The 16,955-nt window shown below is 37.3% G+C and overlaps 3 protein-coding genes across 3 annotated transcripts in view; 1 reads left to right on the top strand and 2 right to left on the bottom strand.

The window, feature by feature from the left end:
- The window catches only part of LOC141445323 (uncharacterized), a 48,949-nt gene extending 44,811 nt beyond the window's left edge, over positions 1 to 4,138 (bottom strand). Inside the window, exons 1-2 of the mRNA XM_074111122.1 lie at positions 3,651 to 4,138; positions 293 to 525 (exon numbers count right to left, since the gene is read on the bottom strand). Of these exons, the coding sequence (XP_073967223.1) occupies positions 293 to 525; positions 3,651 to 3,810 (393 nt within the window). The 5' untranslated portion in view covers positions 3,811 to 4,138. The remainder of the gene's footprint in view (positions 1 to 292; positions 526 to 3,650) is intronic.
- A 950-nt stretch (positions 4,139 to 5,088) lies between these two features.
- On the top strand, positions 5,089 to 10,235 carry LOC141445322 (nitric oxide synthase-interacting protein homolog). The gene is made up of 2 exons (XM_074111121.1): positions 5,089 to 5,918; positions 6,825 to 10,235. The coding sequence occupies exons 1-2, from the start codon at positions 5,230 to 5,232 to the stop codon at positions 7,009 to 7,011; spliced, it is 876 nt and encodes a 291-aa protein (XP_073967222.1). The 5' UTR covers positions 5,089 to 5,229; the 3' UTR covers positions 7,012 to 10,235.
- Positions 10,236 to 10,281: 46 nt separating this feature from the next.
- LOC141445321 (uncharacterized) lies at positions 10,282 to 16,941 on the bottom strand (the record flags this gene model as incomplete). Its single annotated transcript, XM_074111120.1, is given in 6 exon segments — positions 10,282 to 11,386; positions 11,828 to 12,075; positions 13,389 to 13,508; positions 14,091 to 14,223; positions 15,414 to 15,539; positions 16,879 to 16,941. Coding segments are annotated over 6 exon segments (1,795 nt in total), but the record flags the coding sequence as incomplete, so codon positions are not given.
- Positions 16,942 to 16,955: the final 14 nt, after the last annotated feature.

The raw sequence follows: 16,955 nt of genomic DNA, 5'->3' as shown, positions 1-16,955 counted from the left end.
AGAAGGAGTATAAAGTTTATTGAATATTTCAGTAAAGGGAGAAGTAGATACTAAAAGATCGTGCAAAAAAGCCAAATCATTATCATCACCTTATCAGCCATAGTTGGACATAGGCCTCCCCCATAGACCTTCAGTCGCTCCGGTTGGAAGCAACCTGCATCCACCCTGAGCCCGCGGCTTTAACCGTCCACCTCGTTGATAGACGTTCTACGCTGCGCTTGCCGATTTGTGGTCACCGTTCAGAACTTTTCGACCCTAAATGCCTTTCTTTAACTAAAAATATTTGTCTTACCTGCATTAAATCCTGTCTAGTCGGGAACTCTGATACTATAACATTCTTCCCGTCGTATACCCTTGTGAGGGAAATGTGGAGTTTGCCGCTGACTATTTTGTGGACATCGTGGGGCAGGTATTTGTCCATGCCTTCCAGAAGTACATTTTGGATGTTGAATGAGGGGCTAAAAGGTCCAAGGGACCCCGCCCTGGCTTCACCGACCACTCGAAGGACATCGCTGGTTATTTCTCCTGGAAAAGAGGGAGCTTATTAGAAAAAAAATTGAAAATTGTGTAGCTTTCGCGCTAGAGGATCAAGAGAGAATTGCGAGTTTTAACTTTTATGATAGTAAAAGAAGTCTTGTACCCTACTTGTACCTGTGGACCGTATATAAATGTCAGGTAATTGAAAGAAGACATTGTGTAAGTGAGAAAGATTTTCTGGTTGAGTTCGAAACGCGTCAGTATAATGTGGTTGGTGATGATAGAGGGGTTTGAGTGATTTGTGTGGGTTCATACAGTATGAAGGTGGAGGTACTGTATGAACACACATATCTTGCATAAACGAGGCTATCTTAAGGTCGCGGCTGACCAGAGTAATTGTTTTAGTTCAATAAAAAGATTTCGACACATCAGTAATTAGCATATAAGAAGCGACTTAGAAAGATGTCGGCCAAATTGCAGGACACAATAGGCTATAATTAGGGCACAATATAATTATTGTCCTAAAAAAAATTAATTAGATAGTCCGTCAATTAGATAACTAGAATATATTGCCCACATACTTTTTCTTTTGACAAATAACAAAAAAATATAAAGACAAAGCCCATTAAAGTTCCATATGAAGTGCCGTCACGCCCTGCGTCACTTTTTAGCACGGTGTGACGTCACTCCGCCGGCACGAGCTTTGACGCGCTTCATCTTTGTAATTTTTTGCTTGATTGACAAAACATATATATATAATGTCCAATATTTTCTGTGTGTGTGTTTTTTATGTGTATTGTGTAAAACCAGAATAAATCTTTCTGTATCATATTAAGATGGTAGTTTTGCTGACTAACAATATGAGTTCCATTTCTATCTACTTCATCAGTGCAATAATAGTCATTACGACTTTCCTTGTTAATTAATGTGATGTCACTATGACATTTACTGTGAAATGGTTCCATGATGGCCAATGAATTAAACTCCTTGACTGTACCATTGGTAAATTTCGTAATTGACTAATAAAACAAACAATTACTCAATGAGTTAATGGTAGCTAATTTTAACAAAATTAAGAAGTTTTTCAATGTTGAATTGTGTTATACCATGCGCCATATAAATCTGCCTAAAAGTTCATTACTTAATACTCAGTTTTGACGCATTTTTGAGATACATTTTTTATGCGACGTCTTTACGTTACTCCCGGATTGTGTTCGAATCGCTTAACGGTATAGTGCCTATTCAATTATTGGAATTAACTTCCTGAGTCCTGACGTTTTTTAACAAACTTAGTGTTTAAGACCTAGACATGACCTGCTTTGTTATTTTGGATTTTATTTCAAAATTCTTAGAATTCTTTATTTAATGAACAATTTGTACTTTATAAAGTACATTCAGCCATTATTCTTAGTGTTAATTAGTCCTTTATAAAGTATACAAGGACTTATGAGGTTAAACCTTTATAGTTTTTGTGGTAATAGTTGTGGCAATGAACTTTTAGGCAAAGTTAGGCAGCAGAAGGTATATGCAAAAGCATAGTAAGATAAGATCTTTATTTTGCACAACAACAAAGTAAAATAAAAGTGTTTCATTTTTTTATGGATCCTACTTAAAGTGAAACTTTGTGTGGGATTTAAATCTGTGTAGCCTAATGAACAATAAATTGTTTTGTTTGAAATATTTGTTCAGTACCTTTGTAAACATAATAATATAAATTATGTACACACTTCTGTAATATTTTTTAGCCACATTATTGGATCACGGTTTAACATTGATTATTCTGACTAAGCTAATGCATGTACAATTAGTGCAAAAAGAGCAAAATTAACTTTAAATAAAAACTGTAAAAAAAATTAGTAACAAATTGAAATTGTCCTATAAAAAGGACAAACACTAGATATTTTCAAAATTAATATCTGACCAATGTTCTGACTTTTATCTCACTCGATGGTAAGTGCAGATGAGGCTAAAGATGTAGCACACTGCTTTAGACCAACAAATTTTAACAATGTAAGAGGTGTTATTATATTCCGGGCATGTTAATTATCAGTAGAAATGGGTCACTGGTGTTAAATGACAAAATCATCTAGATAAGCAAATTATGCCTTGAACCCTAGAGGGTTCACTAATTTGTTAATAACAAGTATTAACCATCAAAACAATGCAATTGGTGAGATAATTCAAAAATAATTAGTAATATCGGTACCGGCTACTTAAAGTAAACTTCCTGTAATTAGTAGTTGTTTATTTATGATGCTAATTACAAAGTAATTAATGATAAAAAGGTATTGAAGGGGTTCTACAGTAAACATTTTATAAACATATTTAATGGCTTTTTGTAATGATGTGGAAATTAAAAATTTAGTTTATTCCAAGGATAAACTTTTTATATGTAAATAACAAGTTTTGGAAAATGCTTGGTTATGAAATTTCCACTTCTATTTAATTGAAAGATAATTTAATATTACAAACACAATTGATGGTATGATATAAACCACATTTTTAACAAAGCTTGGATTTTTAAATAAATTTTAAAGGTACAATAACAATGTATTAAGTTTAGAGTTTTTAGATTCATGATTTGTTTTTAATTATTTCAGCCTATTTTTTATTTTTATTTTATTCATTTCTTTATCTTAAACAGTAAAAATTATAAACTTCCCCACTGATGAACAGTTTTTACCCAACTGCCCACAACACTATGCATATGTAAATATGTATGATGAACATTATGTAGTAATTATAACATACATACTATGCTATGGAGCTATGAGGCTAAACTATTATTTTCACATAGGGGAAAGTGTTTTGTTACCGCAATATCATATTGGTTAGTTATATAATGTGGGAAGTATAACATAAATATAAATATAAACATATTAAGCCAACAATCTTTATTCAGTCAGAGGCCAAGCATCTAGGTCCTAATTGCAATCTTTAAAATATGTATTTAGGCACATGTCTACATAAAAAGGCTCTCAGTTTTTATTTCTAAAACTAGTATTATTTGAATTATTACTATCAAGAATTATATGTAGCTAAATATGTTTTACTACACAGATAGGCAGTTAAGTCAAAAGTTTGTTTGTTGATTTTGTTATTATGCTGGACTGCTTTTAAAAGTTTAGGATTATTCCATAGGACAACAACATAAGAGTAAAAGTAAGTCTTACCTATGGGTACATCGCACAGTAAACAACAAGCTGACAGGGCACCAAAGGAAGCCCCAGATATTTTCCCTAAAAGTAATTGTGGAGCATATTTCTTAAAACACACAGCTACTCCGACATGATATATGCCAAGGAAACCGCACCCAGCGAACGATAAATTCATCGTTCACTGAAGAACAAACGTAACAAAATAAAAGCAAGATCACAACAGCACCCACGTACACTGCACAGCTATGCACAAAACACACTTGAGTTAATAGAAACAAATTAAAAACACTAATGCTTATCACCAAGATTAGATATCGTTAATACGCTTAAATACGTTGTAGAGAAATTCAACAAATTCCGCTTCAGCTAGACGCGCGTCCGCATGATAACGACTCAAGTAAATAACTAACTAGTAACTAAATAAAAGAGAAATCAGCTCGGGCGGGATCGGACCACAATAAATAATTACCACAACTCACAACAAGTTACCAGACCACAAATGACAGTGACACTGACAGCTACTGCTACTGCTGCAGTTGACGGGCTTCTGCGTAATTAGAAAATCGAAGTTCGTATCGTACCGTCCCGCTGACGCTTATATTATTTAATACGAGAGTGAGAGGGACGGTACAATACGAACTTCGAGTTTCGTAGTAGCCCTGCAGTAACGTAATAACGTCCGTCTTTAAGTACAATATACATAATACATAATGGTTTATATATAAGTAGAAATAGTACAGTACTGTAGAGGCCGGGAAGTAGGGAGTTGCCGGCCAAGCAGATATAGACGGGATAGGGATGCGAGGCCGGCAACCCCACGTTCCGGCCGACTCGGCCGAGGCTTGTTTCTCAAACATGACATGAAATAAAATAAAAAAAAAAACAAGAAATCAAGCTGGCGGGACGCACTAGAGCGCACGTTGAAACAAAAGACGGTCGCATTGCCGGCCAGCGGCCTGCAAGGTTGTATGAAATCTCTTTGCAGGCCGCTAGAGTGACCGCGCGCAGGTAGACGAGCCGCAGCGCGATACAACGTCAATATTTCATGTCATGTTTGAGAAAATTATTATTTTGATATAAATAGTTGCGTTGTAATTGATAAATTATTAAAAATAAATTAACGTTTTAAGGAACATTTTATCAGCAAAGCAATAACTACTTTATTTTTAAATTTGCAGTTTGCAAATTACTTTCATTCTGTGCTTCCATTTCCGGTGTGAAGCTACCTGAGTCAGTGCTATAAACGCCAACGACACATGTTTCTTTATCTGAAATATTCGATTTCGATCGAATGTATTGACTATTCTTAGCTGTAATAAAATAATAAAAAAGAGGAAGTGCGTATCTTAGTATGTATAGTGACTCCATTTTATCTCGTCAATATACAACAGTTGTATGTTATTGATATCATTTCCTTTATCTAAGTGAAAATAATTTAAAAAAAGTAATAGCTGTCATTTTTTCCATCATTTCATTACTTACCTGTCATTGTTGTGTTGATTTAATAATAATTGGTTTGAATTGTATTCGATAAATCTTTCAGAAAACGCGGTATTTCAGATAACTTAAGCGTATATTATTATTTAAATACATAATGACTCGACACGCTCGAAATTGTACCGCAGGAGCAGTATATACATACCACGAAAAAAAGAAAGACGCAGCCGCATCTGGATATGGCACCCAAAGTGAGAGAGTGGGCAAGGATTCTGTCAAGAATTACGACGATTGCAGTCTCACATTGCAGCCGTGCAGAAACCCAGTCGTCACCAAAGAGGGTTATTTATTCGACAAAGAAGCAATCTTAGAGTATGTGATATCAAAAAAGACCGAATACGCGCGAAAATTGAAACTCTACGAGAAACAGTTGAAGAAGGACGCAAACGAAAAAAACGAGCTCGCAGCGGCAGAGAAAGAAGCAAACCTGATTAAATTCATGAACAGAGAGAAGAATATAACCAGTGCTGGCAAACAGTCTGGAAATGAACCTAGTACTTCAACATCAGTTTCAAATGTAGCTAATGGAACAAACAAACAGCTTCCTAGTTTTTGGGTCCCAGCGATGTTGCCAGATGCTAAAATATCGAGGGTTGAGAAGCCAGATCCTACAGTGTACTGCCCCATCAGTGGGCGCCCATTGAAGATGAAAGATCTTATTGAGGTGAAGTGGACCCTGGTTAAGGACTCAGATGATAAAAAGTCACTCATTGCTAAAGAGAATAGGTACATGTGTCCAGTGACACATGATATCCTGAGCAATGCCATCCCCTGTGCTGTGATCAGGTAAATCACTATAAACAGCTTGATTTTATTGGTGAATGGAGTGCAGTGACTCCCCCTGGTAGTATAATGACCAAACACCGTTATCAGTGTTGCAGAATCATTGAAAACGCTAGGGATGGCACTGCACATTTTTTTTAACATGTGCCTATGTATTGGCGTTGTCAGATTTATTTTTTGGAAAGTTGGGATTTCGAAACTTTTTGAGTGAAAAAAGCGGGACATTCGTAATCATGCATTTTGCGAAATATAAATTTATGAACAAATGGGAATGAGAAAAGAGTGAGTGCCACCCGGCCACACTTCAGCACGCTGCATGCATGGTCAAGCGAGTTATCCCGGGGCAAGTTGTTAAAGCGGGACATTTAATTTCATTTAAAAATTGGGCCAGCAGTGCTGTCTACCCTGCTGTAGGAGGGTGGCGTGCTACTGCAGACACAAACTAGCAGCTGCCTACCCTGGAATTGTACCACTGCATGTCATATTGCCATAAATGGGTGTTTTCAAAAAAATTGTAAATTTTGAAATTTTGGAAAAGTATGGTTTTTTCCTACTTAGAATAACTACTTAGAGCACAATCGATTCCCAAAAAGAAAAGTCAGTTTTGCGACGTTTTTTTCATACACTCAGTATGGGTGTGACAAAACTGACTCATAAAATCTTGTATGAAAAAATGGGGACATTTTTTTTAAACGATCGGAATCGATTGTGCTCTTCACTCTGAGCAGGAAAAACCATATTTTTGTCCAAAATTTCACAAAAAAGAAAGGCTACAGGCTTTTTTTTTAAAACTCCCACCCTTGACCTATACATTCATCGTAAGATCCTAAAAAAATACTATAAGTTCCTTACTCTACAGCCATGCCTGCTCATCAAATTGATGCTAATATCCACCCTTTTATTTTATAGGACAACTGGTGATGTAGTCACAATGGAGTGTGTAGAGAAAATAATAAAGAAAGACTGGCTCCATCCTCTCACTGGTGACAAGCTTAAAGAAAAAGACATTATTCCGATGCAGAGAGGAGGCACTGGTTATGCTCTCACCAATCAGAATTTAGAAGGGAAGAATGAGAGACCGGTGTTGCAAGCATAATTCAGTTTATAGTGTAAATGCTGGGTATTGTACTTTACTTGTAGGTACAGTCACAGAATGAAAAGGTTGACCACCTTAAGGTCGGTTTTTGCTTGCTCAGTATAACTGTTCTATCAACCGAATATGACATGTTCCGTCATAATGTCATTCAAAAAGGTAACATGTGCTTGCAACATGTAAATGAATTTATTTGAAAACTGGTCAACCTTTTCATTCCGCCATTGTAGAAGTGACTTGAGTTATTTGACGTTAGTAATATTTGCCACACCATAGTGTTGAGACCAATATTCTTTGTTCTAGTTGCTATGTCGTTGGTGATACTGCAATACAAGTACTGCGTAACTAGCATTTTTCCATAAGGTATAGTTTACACTGACATTGTACTGTTCTGACAGTGATAACACCCCTCTTTTTGCGTCGGGGGTTAAAAATTATACCACATAGAAAATGCTAGTTACGCGGTATTGCAGTACCGCCGACAATGTGTGAACTCAAGATATTTTTTTTAAGTAATAATTAAGTTTTGTATGTACAGTAAAAAAAACTGAATCAAGTATAAGGTTGGAATCTTTGAGCTACTGATGTCATATTCCCGCTTGCTCGTTTGCCTCCCTCTCATAATAAAAAGAAAATCTGCCAAAGAAATCAAAGTAAATTTTATTATGAAAAGGTCCCACCCTGATAAGCGATTCAGTTTTCTAGACTGTACCTAGTGCCACGAGAGTTGAAGTGAATGACTAAGCAAAAGAATGTTGCGTCATAAGTCTTTAAAGTTTACATGAAAATAAATAATCTTGATGAAGGACATTGCGTGGTGTTGGGAAGGGGTCCGCCCTCGTCAAGCTTACGCTAAAACCCAATATCAATAAAAATATGTATACACGACTTAATGCACTTAACATTAAGGCCGTGTATACATATTTTTGCAACTTTGGCCGTGGCGATATCTTTGCCCTTGTCTGTACTCAACGTCCGGAGAAGCGGGGGTGAGGCGTCATGGAGCCGGAAAAGACCCATGGCGCTGCTTTGCCTCAGGAGAAATTGACCCATTCTCCTGGGGGATGTCATTTCGGGACTTACTGCTAGAGGGGCATGAGGGCGCCAACCCTCATGTTGGTCAGCGAGTGGCAGAAATATTTAATTTGGCTCGTCTTGACTTGTTCAAGTTATTGGAAAATAGTGCTCATTTACGAGGACCGAAATCACGACCTCTGGACATTCCCGAAAGTGAAAGAACAAGAATATTGTTAAATGCAAGTTATCCTAAAGGTATTCCTGACGACATACACATCGATTTCGATATATTGAAAAAAAAATACGACAAGGTTTATTTGTAAATGCGAACAACTTTACAAAGCTAGTTTTCGAAATCGCAAGAGGTTTATGGCTTTCTTCCAAATTTCACCCTTATATTCTCTCCAAAGAAACAGAACACCAAATAAACTCCAATTGACGAGAAAACCGAAAATTTGAGGAGGAACCTAACACCAGCTCAGTACAAACTATCCCCTCAACCTCAGAAGAAATCATCAAGTCATTAGATTCTCCTTCTACTTCTGAGGTTCAGCAGATTATTTTTAAAGAGGAGATGAACATATATGATAAAAGCGATCGTAGACATCGACGTATAAGAAAATCACTGGAACAAGAACTCGAAAATTACCCAACAGACTCTCCGATTAAAATTGTTATAGATGAAACAGGTAATAAGTTAAGTAAAGCATCTGTTGGTGACTTTGAATTTGTCATCAAAGAGTGCCTTAAAACTCCAACCCAGTCAACGGAAATCGACAAACTAATAAGATCCAGTCAAGAAGCTAAAAAAGGTCAACCGTACACCTGATAAAGCTACTACTACAAAAAGAACTGCTTGCACAAAAGCAGAATGAATGAAATGAATGTCAAAATCCTGCTGTCATTACACGAAATGTTGTAGCTTGTTGAAATGTGTAATCATAATCAAAGTAATCAATCGTTCACTTCAACTCTCATGGCACTACCTACCTATAAATAACATTTAGGTAAAAGTCATTTCAATTAATTAGAACATTGCAAAATTCAACTGTGAATTAATTTTTTTACGTTATTTTTGTCATTTTTTGGAAAATATTGACATGTTGCCAGGCAACACTAGAAGCAGGAAAATCACAATAAAGCTCTCTTTAGTAATTGGCCTGTTAAACAGTTTACTGAATTAAAGTTGGCATCGATCCCTCCGTCGTTGGATATCATATTCGCAAGACATGATATTTGCAAAACACGATATTCTCAAAACATCATATTCGCAAAACACGCTATTCTTAAAACATCACAAAAGCAAAATATGATAGTCGCACAACATGATATTCGCAAAACATCATATTAGCAAGACATGATCTTCGCAAAATATTTCTGTAACAAGTTTTGAAAGAAACATTAACTACGCTCATTAAGTCAGTACTTTTCGAGAACACGAATACTTATATGTCGGTGGCCGATCGTAAAATCGTGATATGCCGAAAAAAAATTTAGGTACGACGAGCGAAGCGAGGAGTGGTTAGTATTAATTGTGACCACAACGCAGGAGCCGAGCGAGCGTGCCGCGGCAGCGGCCGGCGAAGTGCCAGAACCGATATGGCGGCGTTTCATGATATGCCTAGGAATTTCATGATCTAGCGGATTTTACGATCGGCCGCCGACATATACATTCGTGTTCTCGAAAAGTAATGACTTAATGAGCGTAGTTAATGTTTCTTTCAAAACTTGTTACAGAAATATTTTGCGAAGATCATGTCTTGCTAATATGATGTTTTGCGAATATCATGTTGTGCGACTATCATATTTTGCTTTTGTGATGTTTTGAGAATAGCGTGTTTTGCAAATATGATATTATGAAAATATCACATTCAACGACGGATTGGCATCGATTTTTGTTTGAAGATATCAGTATTTTTGTATCGGTAGCCCAACATCCTGGGGTAGGCATACGCCTATGACTAGGTTAGGTTTGGTTTATAACAATTCTGAAAAACTAATGGATTCAGGGAAAGAGTTATGACAAACATTACATTATGATTTAGCCTATATGGACCCCCAACTTGAACCCATTTTACAGAATATATATTGACATCAATCAGGCCAGTTCATTGACTAAAAAAAAATCTTGCCTTTCTGAAAAATCAAACACATTTTTTTATAAATTGAACTAAGATTATTTATTGTAAATAAACATTACTTAATTATCAGTCATGTCATCTTAATATAAATATACCTATAATTCCTATTCCGATTTTAAGTATTATTAAACGAAAATAAATCTAATTGGAAGTCAACAGAAGTGTTTCTAATCTCAGGTTCAGGGTAGGTGAGGCATTCATTACCTAGATTTTCTAAAAAGTTCAATACTGATTGGCTCTGTGCTAACGATAGGTGGTTATCATGATTATCATGGTTTTCATTAAGTATAGGCATGTCCGCATTCTGTGTGATATTATAATCTACCCCTGTGTCCATCGCATCATCCTTGACATGTATTAAAGATGGTTCTATCAATGTATTCGATTTCATGAAACTGTCGTGGGACTGATCGTTCGATTCTGACGACATCGCCCAATTCTTAGTGGTATCAAAACTTATTCCATTACTAATTACGTCTTTACAAGTCATTTCAATCTCATCTCTAAATATACTGTCAAGTTTGTTGCAATCTGAGGTCGTTGGTGTAATTTCATTAAGTTCATCAAGTTTTGCTTCTAACGCTAATGGTCGTATGATTTGTACATTCAGCTTCTCCATTTTATCCGGGTTTATTTGGAATTTCCTAAATACTGTAGACGACGGTTTGATAGGCGAAGACCGAATATCGAAATGTGCCGAGTGGAACTGTATATGAGAGCCTTTGGATTTCTTGATCGTGCCTTCAAAGCTAATCGGTTCTAGTTGATCGTTGATTTCATTGGGCGTTTCGTTTTCATTTTTGAGTAGCGTCGTCATTTTTTGCGGCACGGGTATTGCACATTCGTTAGTTGCTAGCGTGGCCAGATCGTCTCTACTCAGCTCCAGCAGGGATTCACTAGCGTCCGATGCTAATCTCATTTTTTTGATGTTTCTCTGCAACTTTTGTTTTGTGTTCCATGTCTTGTTGCAGACTGTGGGCCACTTGTGGACAGTGTTTATTCTGGCGCAGTCGTCGCTCTCTGGATCGATGTTGGCTATTTCTTCTTTGTGCTTGGAGAGCCAGAGTTGTGAGGGTTTGTTGACGTCCGCGCTGAAGTGGTTCACGACGGGGCTGGGTTTGGGGGGAGGCGGGTTGTGCTCGCAGTGCCCATCTTTGTCTTTGACGCAGTTGAGCGCGTCTATGTTTAGACTGTATTTACCTGGATTCATGCCGAATAATCTGGAACAAAAATATGTTTTTTTTTAGTGGTTGTTGGATATTTAAACAATATACAGGGTGGCTCATTTAGATCAGTCAGTTCGCTGACTCAGCATAGCATAACCCTTACTAAGGAACTAAAAGAATTTCTTTGCTCACCCGCGACCTTCTGAAAGCTAAGTTTATGCAAAATATACGTGTTCATGCAGTTCCTCCACCACACTAAACTGACGCGTTTCGAACTCAACCAGAGCTCATCTTCAGAGCAACACAACCGTACACCATGCTACCAGATGTTATACATCTAACATCTGGTATCTGTTGAGTGTGTTGTTCTGTTATTGGCTCATTTAGTTATTAGCTAATTGCAAGCAAGACCAGAACGTCAAATAAACCTCACGATACTAACGCCATCTAACGATATTTCGCCTGTCTTTTAGCCCTCATTGTAAAACAACATACCTGCTGACATCGTCTCCGATGCTGCAAGGCTTGTCATGCTCCCCAGCCTTCAACAGACACGGCAGCAGCGCTCTCAGTTTATGCACCAGGTGTTCCAGCTGTTGCACGAGGAGTTTGGCGCGGGCGTCCGCCGGGCTGCTGGTCACGATAGCCAGGAGACACTGGAACAGGTTCGAGTGGAGCTTGGCTGGCGCGTGGCTGGGGTTGCTCTCGTAGTGCTTCTGGAGTTGGTATAAACTGCCGAAGTCCTGGAAAATAATTGATAACAATTTTTTGAGACAAACAAACATAACAACAGTGGAACAGAATCTCATGTTGAACTTTAAGTTACTTAACAGAGCCTTAGACTAATAGACTTGTTTTTTTCTTTTTAGTTTTTATTGAAAGTTTTTCTTATTGTGGTGGCGCTTTTGATTTTTTAATTTATTTCTTTCATTTGAAAGAAAGAAAGAAAGAAAATACATTTATTTAACGCCATAAAAACATGACAATAGAACAAAGACAAGGCAAACATGAAACCAATGAAATAAACATACATACCTACATAGCGTCACTACTTTGAAAAAATCTCGTATCTAAAATCAATATGTCAACAAAATTGAACCTTGACGTAATGTTCATAAAGTTCACTCAGAAAATTATCTATTTTGAGGTACGTTATGTCATTACAAAATAATAAGACCATTGCGCTTTCGGTCGTAGGCAAGATGATTTTAAACAATACTATACCTTGAGACGATCCCTAAGTCGAATTCAGTTTACGCCGCGTGACAATCATAACAAATTGACGGCTTTGACGTTTCAAATGAAGATAGAAGTACTTATTGAAATTAATTTAAAACAATAATGTTTTAACCGAAAATACAATATGCTATATATCCTTTTCAAAGTCGTTAATGTATTATTTTTGCACTTTCTTATGGGGCACTTCAGCATGTTGTTCCGATAACGAAGCACGCGTTACTGACAGCGCAACTGTGCTTAGAAAGTGTTTAAACACAGTTGTAGCAAGACACACTTTAAGAGTTAACAGGGTATCTAGCCTTTCAAATTGGTGTACCTAATGCGTAAAGCGACTAAGTCGCGTTATGACTAGTCATAGTGGGAAGTAGACATATAGATAGTTAGACCTACTGCGATATTGGTTAGAAGCGAGGAAGGCAAGGAGTGTCATTGACAGACTGCCTTTTAGTTCAAAAGCTAGTGATTATTACCTACACAATAAATATTAGGTAGGTTAGGTTCGTTAAGCTTCTTCAGATGCCCGAACGGCAGACCGCCTAGGAACAGGAGCCCTGCGAAATGCTGCTGAAAATATATGCCTGATTTATGTTGTAGGTATTTAAGACAATTAGGCATAACGCAATTTAGGCTGATAAAGATATAGCTTTAAAACGAAGTAAGCAGTCTGCCAAAAAGGCTAACATCATCCTAGACCCAAAGCTAATTTAATATGAAGTTTAGGCATAACGCGACCCTCTACGCATTAGGTGCACCAGTTTGAAAGGGTATCTAGGGTATTCTAAATCGATGGATTAAAGCTAAATGTTTAGAGACTTACAGCAGAACACTGGATGCAGGTGACGATGTTATCGTTTCGCTTCCTCGGTTTCTGGGGCGTTTCCTCCGTCTGCATCTGTTTGGGCAGCTTCACCTTTCTCCCGCTCCTGGTTATTACGGTCTGCGGAACCAAATTAAATTTTGAGGGTCAGTTAAAAAAACCAAGGTTTCAGTTCCACTGGTACAGTCAACTACAAAGACATCGATACGGCCTAATTTACAAAAATAAGAATACACGACTTTATTCGTTTAAAGTTAAGGTTGTGTATACAGACTTTTGTAACTTTGGCCGTATCAATAACTTTGTAGGAGACTGTACACTGCCTGGGAATGACATAATTAGCTTTTTTTTTCATTTATATTATCTGCAATCAGTTGCAGAATTTTTATCGATTTTAGAAAGTGATTAAGCCTAGTGGTTTAAACCTATGGCCTCTCAAGCAGAGTCGTGAATTCAAGCCCGGGTCGCACCTCTTAAGTTTTTAGAAATTAATGTGCGAAATTATATTTGAAATCTACCATGATCTTTACGCTGAAGGAAACATCGTGAGAAAATCTGTACAAACCTGCTAAGCAATTCAATAGTGCATGTGAAGTTCCCTAGCCCTCATTCTGAAAAGAGTCTTGTGCCTGGCAGTGCTGGGACGTAGTATAAAATATAGGATGATGATGATGACGATGGATGATGAATAAATGATCTCACCGCCAAAGGTACCCGGGCTTCGTCGTCGAAGTGAGCGAGCTCCACTTTGCGCAGCTCTCGCTTCGGCTCCTGTTTCTCCTTCATCACCACTTTGTTTTTGCCAACCACCTTCAGGTCCTTTGGGGAGACAATCCTGACGGATCAAAAGATACATTGCTTTAGTGGTGTTTACAAAAGTTACATTGCTTTAGTGATGTTTACAAAAGTTACATTGCTTTAGTGATGTTTACAAAAGTTACATTGCTTTGGTGACGTTTATAAAAGTTACATTGTTTTAATGATGTTTACAAAAGTTAGATTGCTTTACTGCCCTCCTAAGCCAAAAGGCGCTATCTCAAAAAAAATCACGAGTTATTAATACTATTGTGTAGCTTAAAACATTCTGCATCACATGGTATAAATGACAGAAAAGCAATTTTTTTTTAGATAGCGCCTTTCGGCTTAGGAGGGCAGTTTAGTGATGTATACAAAAGTTACATTGCTTTAGTGACGTTAACAAACTTTTTTTTTTACAAATGAATCTCAACTGATACGTAGGTAAAGTCGCTCGAGACGCCAGAGGGCACCATTTTCCAGTTTCCAGTGCAAAATAAAATTATGATTGACTTTTTGAGAGGCGCGGAAGCGGTGTAGGCAATCTCGCTCTACATTGATCATTGACCCGTAGACATGGCGCTGACAATAGACATTGACCAATAGAGAGATTGCTTGATTAAGCCGTGGTGGCCTAGTGGTTTGACCTGAGGCCATATAGCCTAACGTTTCCGACGCTCGCAGATGCAATCAAATGACAGGTTTCGCATACAAAAACAGTCATTTCATCGCAATCGTGAGCGTCAGAAACGTGAAGCAATCTGGTTCTCAAGCAGAGGGTCGTGGTTTCGAGCTTAGGCGCGCGCCTATGAGTTTTTCGGAATTTATGTGCAAGCAAAATGACATTTGGAATTTATCTCAAGTTTTACGGTGCATAAAAACATCGGGAGGAAACCTGTACAAAGCGGCTTCGGTGGAATCGGCCTGCGACCACCGTGAGCCTGCGGCTTTAACCAGGTCATCCGTCTATCTCGTTAGTGGACGTCCCATGCTGCGTTTGCCGAACCGCGGTCTCCACTCGAGAACCTTTCGGCCTCAGTGGTCATCTGTTCTCCGTGCTATATGGCCTGCTTATTGCCACTTCAACAAGCTAATCGAGTCTTGATTAAATCATGAGATATATTAGTTATATATGCTTCCAAATCCCCATATAGCAGAAGTGTTTGTTGAATCTTCCAATGAAGCTGGCATAGTCACACAGACACTCATATACACTATGATGCTACTTACTTGTATATGAACCTCGTGTTGGTGACAGGATCATACGCAGGCTCTGTGGGTATCTTCTCCGGATCTTTTATAATATTCAGCGCCTGATTCACCATCTTTACTTGGTCGTCACTCAGCACATTGAGACTGAAAATACCACTAATATTATAAAAGTGAAAGTTTGTGTGTGTATGTTTATCACTCCTTCACGATAAAGCAGCTGGTCCGACTTGGATGGAGTTTGTTGTGTTAATAGCTGGACGTCTGGATTAACTTATAGATTACTTTTTATCTCGAAGGGACTGCATTTTATTTTAGGTAAATTTCTATGTTAGAATCCCAGCATTTCAATCAACAGTTGAATCGAATGGCTTGCGCGTGCGAAGCCGCGGTTAACAAGTTAGTGGTAAATATCATTTGAACCTATGGCACCACAGTAATTAATAAACTGAGTAGTAAATAATTAATAAGGTGTTTGGTTAATAATATTTATAAGTACTTAGTAATTTAATTTCTTCACTGTCATATTAATTTCCAATGATTATTATTTCATTACTGCATGTTACTCAGCCGAATAGCTGATTTGCAATTTACAGTGATGATGCTTACAAAAAAGGTTGAATAACAAAATAAGATTAAAAGATTGTTACAGCCAAAGGTACAAAAGCATGTATACACAACTTTATTGGCTTAATATTAAGGTTGTGTTTACATATTTTTATAACTTTGGCTATAACAATCTTTTTGTAGTCAACTTTACCCAGGTTTTTCTTCTAGCTTCTTAGGGTTATTAGAATTGTGGCAAGTTCTTGAATATTTGGGCATTTTTACTTTAAATGACGCAACACAACTTTTTTTTCAGAATTAGGTAATTCTCGATTCTCTTTAATCAGAATCAAGAGTATTGATTTAAACAAAGAAAAAGTGTTCTTAATTTTTTTGCCAGTTTTGTGACTTTTTTTTCATATAGTTTATATGGGTTGTTACATTACGAAATGGACACATAAATTTTTTATTGAAAATTGGGGATGTCTTTTTTCTTCGTCAAAATCAATAGTGCTTGTGATCTGCTCTGCTCGTGATTCTGAGTATGGTGAACCCAGGATTACCCAATTCTGAAAAAAAAAATAGGGTGCGTCATTTAAAGTAAAAAGGCCCATTTAAGCAATCTTGGAAAAGATGAAATTTAGTTTGTGGGGGTTGTTAGGGGCAAAAAAATTCCAAGCAGTCAGTCGCCCAAGTACTAATCCCTTACCTCTAGAGGCCCGCCATAGAAATGTTTCAAAAAATGACAAAGCAATTTGGATCTAATTGTTTCAGGAATAAAGACAAACTGTCATGGTATAAAAATAAAATAATTTTTACTTTTGTTACTTTGTCATAGGTCCGTAATTCCCTTGAACTTGTGTACTTTCTATTGCACTTTTGGGCAGTACAAGGTTAATGCTTCGAATTTTAAACATATTGCTACAGTTTTGATACTGACCTATGGTATGTCTCACCCAACTTGAGCAGCTGCACTGATGTGTATTTTGGTAGTTCAGGTGCCCTGAAAATGGAACA

The sequence above is a fragment of the Choristoneura fumiferana genome, chromosome 2 (genome assembly GCF_025370935.1).
Source record: "Choristoneura fumiferana chromosome 2, NRCan_CFum_1, whole genome shotgun sequence".
In the NCBI taxonomy this organism is placed as follows: domain Eukaryota; kingdom Metazoa; phylum Arthropoda; class Insecta; order Lepidoptera; family Tortricidae; genus Choristoneura; species Choristoneura fumiferana.
The sequence above is the reverse complement of the archived record's forward strand: the minus strand, read 5'-3'. Positions and strand labels throughout refer to the sequence as shown.

Excerpts from the sequence above, each read along its gene's own strand:
- LOC141445322 (XM_074111121.1), top strand. The coding sequence starts at position 5,230 with ATGACTCGACACGCTCGAAATTGTACCGCAGGAGCAGTATATACATAC. Across the intron at positions 5,919-6,824 it reads ATCCCCTGTGCTGTGATCAG|GACAACTGGTGATGTAGTCA; the intron begins GTAAATCACTAT and ends TTTATTTTATAG.